At 33.8% G+C, this 10,226-nt stretch overlaps 1 protein-coding gene across 7 annotated transcripts in view; it reads right to left on the reverse strand.

The window, feature by feature from the left end:
- The window catches only part of 5PtaseI (inositol polyphosphate-5-phosphatase A), a 307,223-nt gene extending 299,117 nt beyond the window's left edge, over positions 1-8,106 (reverse strand). For all 7 annotated transcript variants that reach the window (XM_075291078.1, XM_075291072.1, XM_075291075.1 and 4 more), the window contains exons 1-2: positions 7,846-8,106; positions 7,541-7,771 (exon numbers count right to left, since the gene is read on the reverse strand). In XM_075291078.1, the coding sequence (XP_075147193.1) occupies positions 7,541-7,771; positions 7,846-7,923 (309 nt within the window). In that variant the 5' untranslated portion in view covers positions 7,924-8,106. The remainder of the gene's footprint in view (positions 1-7,540; positions 7,772-7,845) is intronic.
- Positions 8,107-10,226: the final 2,120 nt, after the last annotated feature.

Genomic DNA, 10,226 nt, shown 5'->3' on the forward strand with positions numbered 1-10,226 from the left:
TGTATTTTAGGACCATAAAGAGGTGTGCCGAAAATGCTGAGTATCAGTCCATATTTTGGTATAGCCCCCATATAGACCGATTCCCGATTTTACTTCTTGGGCTTCTAGAATCCGAAGTTTTTATCCTATTTGCCTGAAATTGGAAATCTAGAGGTATTTTCGGGTCATAAAGAGGTGTGCCGAAAACGGTGAGTATCGGTCCATATTTTAGTATAGCCCCCATATAGACCGATTTCCATGTTTTGGTATGGTCCCCATATAAAACGACCTCCCGATTTGGGGTCTTGGGCTTATAGAAACCGTAGTTTTTATCCAATTTGTCTGAAATTGGAAATCTAGAGGTATTTTCGGGTCATAAAGAGGTGTGCCGAAAACGGTGAGTATCGGTCCATATTTTAGTATAGCCCCCATATAGACCGATTTCCCGATGTAACTCCTTGGGTTTCTAGAAACCGTAGTTTTTATCTGATTTGCCTGAAATTGTAAATATTCTGGTATTTTAGGCTCACAAAAACGTGTATCGGATTAAGTTTTTATCGGTCCATTTGGTAATACCTCCATATAGACCGACTTCATTTCTTGAGGGTGTAGAAGGCGCACTGATCATGAAAATTGCTTGAAACTCAATGTAAAATTTCCAGATTTTACTTCTACAGATTTAAGATTTCAAATCAAGACGTTATTTTATAATTTTCGTGCACACTTACAAGAGATGTTAATGATTCCTCTAAAACTTAAACAAAAATGGTTCTTAAAAATCCAGAATCTGATATAGTCCTCATAGGTGAAAGCCCTCCTGAAATTTCAAAGGAAACCCTAATATTTGGTTCATGGTGGTGGGTATTTAAGATTCGGCCCTGCCGAACTTAGTGCTGTATATACTTGTTTTTATATATTTTTAGTGTACAAATTTTTGTTGTCTAAGCGAAATCAACATCTTTTTTGCTATTTATTTCCCTAAACGGAAATAATTATGAATTTCCTTTTCATTTTGTAGCTCGGATCTCATACTTTAATTTAGGGTATAATACACTCATAGAAAAGTCTGCTAAAAACAGCTTTCGATGTCTGCTGCTATATTTCTGTTCAGGGTCTAACGAACTACAAATTACAAAATTTGGTAAATATTCATTTATTTGTGGTCTTTTGATATTTCGCTTCAGTGGACAGTTATAATTAAAAATTGTCTTTATTGTTCGAAGTTTTTCTCAAGATACATAAAAATTAAGTTTTTTTTTTCAATGACAAAAACATAAAAGTTCCTTAGTTTTCAAATTCAATGTTATAAGATTAAAGTGTACTCATATTACAAAATAAACGTAATATCAATTAGATATTTTAAACAAATTTCTATTGCAACATATTTACATTTTTCTACAACTTTTGTATATATATCAGCTACTTGATTTTTCGTTGATACGTGTTCCTACTTGATATGACCTTTTTGTATATGGTCTCGAATAAAACTATGTTTAATGTCGATGTATTTAGACCTTTTAATTTTTATTTCTATATTTTTGGCCATGGCAATACAGCCAGAGTTGTCTTCATAAATTAATACTGGTTGGTCAATTTTTGATACTTTTCATATCATCTACACCCAAAGAAATTTGTTAGTAGGGACAGCAGAAAAGTCTGCTAAAACAGCAGAAAGTCTGCTGAAAAAGGGACAGCAGTCACTGTTTGCTGAAATAGCAAACATTTCCTGCTATTTTTTAAGCTCGACTACACTGGGTTAGGTTAGTTTAGGTTAGGTTATGTGGCGGGCATGCTAACCATTGCACCACGGTGGCTCCCTCGACTACACTAAATCATGTTTTATTTTGGCTGAAACAAATATATCAACTTAGGAGCTATCCTAACATAATTAACACAATATTTTATGGAAATCTGTAGTAATTGATTAAAAATCTGAATATTTATCGAATTGAGACATAACAGCAAACAAGATGTTTGCTGATCGTATTTATGAGCTTCTAAGTATATTACAGTACTAAAATATACCAAAAATTACTTTTGGTTCTTAAATATGCTTTGGGGAAAAATGTATAACCTAAAAATTTTATAATTTGTTGTTCATTAGGCTCTGAAGTACAAAAATATAACAGCAGACATCGACTGCTGTTATTTGCAGACTTTTTTCTATGAGTGTAGAATGCCTTTCAACCATAAGCCTTCCGATGTAGCCGAACTTAAAGCTACATATTCTGCTTCACTTGATGACAGGACACAGGAGTTTGCATTTTACTATGATACAGGGCATCCATATACATACTTTTCGACTTCGATCATCTGTGTTGGAAGCCCAATCGGCGTCAACGTAGCCAAATTTTAGTTTGTATGGTTTGGTTCCTTTAAGATATCTTAGTATTCTTTTCAGAGTAGACCAATGTACTTTATCAAAATATTCTTGATACCTTCCCATGTATTTTTTATTTATTTATTTCAAAAATTTTTCGTAATACAAAGCCTATAAGGCCAATTAATTTATATTACTTATGACAGATCCTGAGTAATTATTATTATATTTATAAAGTCAAGTACTCAAATTATTCTATATACATTTATAATATTATTCCTGCAGTATTAAAGTGGCTCCCCAGCCATAAACAAAAATAGGAAACAATAAAAAAATATATATAAACATCAAAATAAGCCCATAACATGGTAAAAAAATTGAAATACAAGTACTGAATTAGAGAATAATAAAATGAAATGTAAGTAAGTATAAGTATAAAACCATAAATGACTGAAACTTTACAAAGATTGGTGTGTAGAGGCAAAAAATTCCATTAGCTTCAATCGGAACACATTGTTACATTGAGAAAAAATCCTTAACTCAAGTGGTAGTCCGTTCCACGTACGTGCAATTCTCACCAGAAACGATCTAGGAAATATAGTTCTTCTGATCCGAGGTATAAATATCTGTATATTCCGTGTTGATCGTGAGAACGTAAATTCAAGACGTAGAGGTAAAGGTCTGGATTCCCTAATCACCTTGTAGAATAGGCAGATGCTCCGATACTCAACAAATCTCTTAAATGAGCAGCCAAGAAAGCGTTCAACATAGCCAGATACAGAATTCCTACGAGAAATGTGGTAAACCAAACGAGTAATAGTATTCACAATACGTCTCAATTTATCAAAAAATTGTCCAAGTGTCCCCGAGACAACTTCGATACCATATAATATGTGAGACAATATATGAGCCAAAATTCGTCGTACTCGAAACGGCAAGTATAAGTTCGAAGCATATATCTTTCTCAAATTTGCCCAAATCTTACCCGATAAGGAATCAATATGGTACCGAAATGAAAGTTCGCGGTCTACTATTACCCCTAAACATCTATGTCAACAACTTCAATGTAATCATTACCCAAGAAAAGATCCAAAGACACATCAACATTCCTAAAAGTTCGAAATATTAACGCCTTAGTCTTAGTAGCATTAGAATTCAAGCAATTAGACCTCGCCCAAAGCAGAAATCGATCTAAGCATGAATTTATATCAGACTCAAGAACCTCAAGTGACGATAAGCTACCATTGAAAAGTAAAAAGATGTCGTCTGCAAACATAAACGTTCTACATATCCTGGAGCTAGTGTATTGATGTAGATCGTTAACATAAAGAATAAATAGAAGAGGCCCCAGGACAGAGCCCTGGGGAACCCCAGAATAAATAGGTAATAACCGAGACCTGACACCATTCAAAGATACAAATTGAGTCCTATTATTAAGGTAGGAAAGAACAAGTTTGCAAGCTGTTCGGGAGAAATTAAATTTTTCTTTAAGTTTAGTAATTAACCGAGAGAAACAAATTGAGTCGAAGGCTTTGGATAAATCGAGAGGCACAAGTGTACTCAACCTACCACTATTAATATCACTACGAACCGCATCAGTCAAACTCACAAGTAGGTGAGTAGTACTGAGGCCATATCGAAAGTCATATTGGGTATACTGCAGCATAAAAAATATAGGGACGAAAAGAAGCATAACATACATTAAGCTTCCTAACAGTTGACGATATGGTTTGTCACAAATTTCGGTAGACCTTTCCAGTTGTAAATTTTTTTCCATTGGGGTGTCAATAGCATTACAGTCTCTCATTTCAAACGTTGACAAAATTTTCTTTATCTTGCTAGCTTGACTCAAAAACATTTCTCAATATCGTATTCAAATTTTATGCCAAGGTAGTGTCCAAGTTTCCCACTATCGGACATTTCGAAAATTTCGGACAATTTGTATTTCACTTTTTCAATCTCATTTTATAAGTACACATTATGGAAGATGCAATTAATGAAAATAAAAAAATCATCCCCAGAAATGTTAGGACCCAATGAAATCTGGTTCTTCTAGCACCAAATTTATCCTTTGATTCCAACATCTTGGACTCTGTTGCAGACCATATAACGACTTTTCGATTTTTAGCGCATACCCCGCCTTGGATTTCATACCTTCTGCAATTTCCATATAGATTTCTTCTAGTAATACTCCATGTAAGAATGCAGTTTTTACATACAGTCTCTTCACACCTACAGCAAGAACAGTACGAAGTGTGTTTAGTTTTGCAACAGGAGAATATGTGTCATCAAAATCGACTCCATATTTTTGAAGGAAGCCCTTTGCAACTAACCTAGCCTTGAAACGTGTAGGTTTTCCATTTGTGTCTGATTTAATCGCGAACACCCACTTGGGCTTCATAAGTTTCCTATTGGGTGGCGTTCTGACAATTTTCCACACATTGTTTTTCTTCATTGATGTTAGGTTAGGTTAGGTTAAAGTGGCAGCCCGATTAAGATTCAGGCTCACCATCCATTGATGTTAATTCGGCCTTTACAGCTTCAATTCATTGCTTTTGATTTTTATTGTTTTCGATATCACGATATGAGGTTGGAATATCTTCATCGTAAACGTTTCATATATATCTAAAAAATTTTTGGGTGGGTTTCTTTGTCGCGAACTTCGTCTGATTTCCTGGAGTGTTGTATCTCCCTGGGGTAATGTTGCACTGAGCGTTAAATCTCCATTTGAATCTTCTATCTCTTCCACAGAGTCAACAGCACAATCGCGTTCCCCTCTTGTTGCTTCGTTCTATGTTATCATCACTTTGAGTACATTTATATTCATTGTTTTCTTCACGTCATCTTTCAATTTTCTTCAAATGAGTATAATTATTTGGAATCGGAACACCGATTCGACGAATTTACAATTTATCCTTCCTTTTATCCTTTCTTTTTCACTATCCCATCATCATAAATTGAAGGAGTCACTGGACCACAAACACCAGAATGTATGTGCTCAATACGACGGGTTGCTCTTTTGTTTAATTGTTTGATTAACATTTGATTGTTTGATTAACATTTGAGCAGGCATACCTATAGCCATGTTGTGTCTGACTAATGCGCCATATGCATGCTTACTTATATAACCCATACGACGACGGTGCCAAAGTACTTCCGACTCACTTTTGATAAATTTGATACTGACCTCATAATATTTATCTTAAGTTCAAATAAATTACCAACTCTGTTTGCAACTGCTATAGTAATTCCATCTTTAACAAGCTCTGCATTGCTTTTCTTAAAGTGTGCACAAATTCCAGCTTCGACTATACGGCTGACTGAGAGAAGGTTTTCACGAAAAACCTTTGTTACTCACTCCTTGAATTTCATAAATTTTCTTAACTACAACAAAGTCACCATCCTTGGCAACACTTAAGTAGCGTGGTTCAGAAAGTTCTTTTAATTTTGAAAACACCACTTCGTTGTTTACAAAATGATCTGTGTCACCAGAGTCTAGAGCAAATAACTAAATCATTACTGTTACCTTTTTTGTCTATTTGAGTCTGCCATAAAACTAACACTTGGACTCGGAACTGTTTTCGCTTCTTTTACACGACAATCGATTTTCATATTTCATACGACCGCATTTGTGACATTTTCCATTAAATTTAGCCTTCTTTATCCTTGTAGAAAAAACAGTAACAATTTCCATCTAAGTTGACGCTTTTTTTCTTGCTCTCCTCAGCATGTAGTCTCTCTTTTACAATTGGTAGTTTAAGTTATTCATCGGGTAAATTTTCCAAAGCCGTAACCACGGCATCATACGATTCTGGAAGTGTCAAAAATAATTGATATACCAAATCTGCTTCCTCAGGCTTTGCTCCAGATAATTTTAACTTGCGAATTAATGATTCGAATTTCAATAAATGGGTTGACATATCGTCCCCATCTCTAGTTTAAGATTGGCGAGTTCTTTTCGTACCAATGTTTGACTCTGAGCAGATTTCCTCTCAAATGGCGTACACATTTCTTTGGCTGTTTTCATGTCTCTCACATATTCAGTATAGACATCATGTATAAACGAGACTATAACGCCTTGAGCTTTGAGGTCCAATTTTTTAAAGATACGAGGTCCAGCATCATCTTGTAGTAACAGCTTTTAAACAACCTAAAGATGAGAGATGTGTTTCGATGTGAAATTTCCAATTATAGAAATTGGTACCAGCAAACTGGACGTTTCCTGTTGATTTCTCCGTGGAGCCCATAACCTTTTGATATATCACTTCAGTGGACAGTTAAAAATTAAAAGTTGTCTTTATTGTTCGAAGTTTTTCTCAAGATACATAAAAATTAAATTTTCTTTTTCAATGACCAAAATATAAGATTAAAGTTATAAGATTAAAGTCTACTTATAGTACAAAATAAACGAGTAACAATATGGGCAAATATAATAGATAGTCATTAACTATTGTTTAAATTGCGTTACGCTATCTATAAGTTGACATTTTTCTTTGTTGCAGCCAAACTAAAACATGTTTTAGTTTAATCGAGCTCAAAAATAATGTTTGCTAATGCAGCAAACATTGTTTTTTTCAGCAAACTTTTTGCAATTTTAGCAGATTTTTTTGCCGTTGCTACTAACAAATTTCTTTTGGTGTACGTATATATATATATATATATATATATATATATATATATATATATATATATATATATATATATATATATATATATATATATATATATATATATATATATATATATATATATATATATATATATATATATATATATATATATATATATATATATATATATATATATATATATATATATATATATATATATATATATATATATATATATATATATATATATATATATATATATATATATATATATATATATATATATATATATATATATATATATATATATATATATATATATATATATATATATATATATATATATATATATATATATATTCTTCATATTTTCCATATAGTCTCACAATTTGTTTCAGAACGGTAGATAATATAATACTTTGATGTGTTACAAATAGAATGAAAAACTTTAAAAAATGACTCGATTCTGTAAGAATTCAAGCAAACTTTAGTGCAGTCGAAAGAGTAAAAAGTTTACGTCTCCAACTCGGATTACAGCCAAATTGGCGGACTCTATGCCCTGACAACATGTGGTGTCTATTAGGAGGAATAGAGGTTGTACATTTTAAATCGAAACGTGTGGGATATTTACCGTAAAATGTTCTGCTGATTTAAAATCTTCGTCCATATATATTCGAACTATTTCGAATAGTCGCATAGCGGGATCTTCACACAAATTGCTTATAAACTCTTGTACGTGTTCTAAAGACTTCTCGTATGTTTTGCCACCTACTTCTTGCAAGTGTAATGCTACGAATCTAGGATCAAGTTCTGCAATCTTTTTCAGAAATTCCGAAAGCCATGGTTTTAACAATCTTTTGGGCTATCAAAAAGAAAAAGAACACAAAACCAGAAATATGTTATTTAAAATCTCTACCCAATGAAGTCTATACATACATCTTCAAATAAGCTACCAACATTTGCAGTCACCAGTAAAGAACGAAAATTTTCCATTTCAGAGATTTTTACATCCATAGTTAGTGCGGGATATGTGCCTCTGATAACTTTGAATTGAATAGTTACGTTCCCTACAGGGAATGTCAATGACAGTCCTAAAACTGGCAGTAAACGTCTTCCGAAAGTATAATTTAATTATGGGGAGTTATTTGTATTTGTTTATTTTATATTGAGCGATCCATCAGTTCCGGGCACTTTGTTTGTAACGCCGTCAGAAAATTGACGCCGTACAAATATATTTCCAAGGGAACAGGGATGGAAAATGTAATTTTTAGAAAGTACAAAAAAGTATTTTTGAGCGCATAGGTACTTTTCACAAAATTGGTTTTTTATTCAACAAAGAGTTACTAAGGCCTCCGTCCGTCAATTTCATTTCTTATGAGGATGGTATTTTGCAAAAATTTCTAATTTATTGGTTTAACACTTTAAAATTGAAAAAAATATTTTAGTTAAAAGAGGAAATACGTTTTTCAACTTTCCTGATATTTGTTATGTGCATGTTTGATCCACTGTTCAACATTGCCGTCCGACTAGCTACGGTGGTCTCTTTGGGCGACAAGCTGTACTGACACTGGGAAAACAACGATATAGAGGCCTTGATGTTGGGCCCCTCGCTCGCCCGCCCAACCTAGGTCCAAAACTGTCCTTTCCAAGATTATTGGACCCCCGAATACCACACACCGAATTCACACACTTACCTCATCCCATTTCCCACTTAATTACACTCAAAAAGTTTTGTTACTCACAATAGCAAAAATGTTTCGTAAAACAGCAGATTTTGTTTGCTGCATTCGTTAGTTGAAACAGCAAACATTTTTTACAGCTAAAAAAGCAAACAAATGCTGCTGAATTAGCAAACATGTTTGCTAAAAATTTTTGACAAACATCGCTGCTGAAATAGCTAACTGCGTTAGTTGAAATAGCTAACATTTTTACTGCTATAACAACTACAAATGTTTGTTGTCCCAGCAAAATTTGTCATTTTTAACGATATGTTGAAATGAAACCCGTAAATACAATAACTTCTACATTTATTAAATGTGTGAAATAAATTGAATTCCATCGAAGTATTGGAAGCAGAGAATGAAGCCGACCCATTTTCGTCGGCGGCGGCTGACACTAAAGTTTTACCTCTGGCGGCGACGGCTTGATGGCTAAGCCGCTATAAATTTGTCTATTCGGCGGCGCACAATCATCCATTATAAAATCAATTTGAAGTTACTCGAATGGTAATGCGATTAGTTGTACAACCAATCTTACAATCAAATTTACCTTTAGTTAAAATTTTCTGAGCTAAATATTTGCAAAAATGTTATAGCAGTTTGAAATTGATTGATTGTGGATGGAAGGTTCAACATTTTGGCAAAAATACTACAATTATTATTATATTTTTCTGATTTAAATCGATATTTTTGATTAATTGGCGGCTTAATTTGAGTCGAGATTAGTCGACATATTCGGCGGCGGCGTCGACTGGCAAAAAATGGTCGGCGGCGACTGAAATCAGCGGCGCGACTCGGCGGCTTCATTCTCTGATTGGAAGTTGAGTTGAAGTGTTGTACAAGATTTATTTACTTTTATTTTTCTTCTTTGGCCTATATACACGCGGATAAAACATAACAATCTGTAATGAAAAGAAGTAGAAACAAGTATATACAGCACTAAGTTCGGCCGGGCCGAATCTTAAATACCCACCACCATGAACCAAATATTAGGGTTTCCTTTGAAATTTCAGGAGGGCTTGAGGACTTCAGGACACTTCCCGACGATAAATTTAAAGATTTCACCTATGAGGACTATATCAGTTTCAGGATTTATAAGAACCATTTTTGTTTGAGTTTTAGAGGAATCGTTAACATCTCTTGTAAGTGTGCAAGAAAATTATAAAATAACGTCTTGATATGAAATCTTAAATCTGTAGAAGTAAAATCTGGAAATTTTACATTGAGTTTCAAGCAATTTTCATGATCAGTGCGCCTTCTACACCCTCAAGAAGTGAAGTCGGTCTATATGGAGGCATTACCAAATGGACCGAAAAAAACTTAATCCGATACACGTTTTTATGAGCCTAAAATACCAGAATATTTACAATTTCAGGCAAATCAGATAAAAACTACGGTTTCTAGAAACCCAAGGAGTTAAATCGGGAGATCGTTCTTATGGGGGTTATACTAAAATATGGACCGATACTCACCGTTTTCGGCACACCTCTTTATGACCCGAAAATACCTCTAGATTTCCAATTTCAGGCAAATAGGATAAAAACTTCGCATTCTAGAAGCCCAAGAAGTAAAATCGGGAAATCGGTCTATATGGGGGCT

Source organism: Haematobia irritans, chromosome 1 (assembly GCF_050003625.1).
Source record: "Haematobia irritans isolate KBUSLIRL chromosome 1, ASM5000362v1, whole genome shotgun sequence".
Lineage (NCBI taxonomy): Eukaryota > Metazoa > Arthropoda > Insecta > Diptera > Muscidae > Haematobia > Haematobia irritans.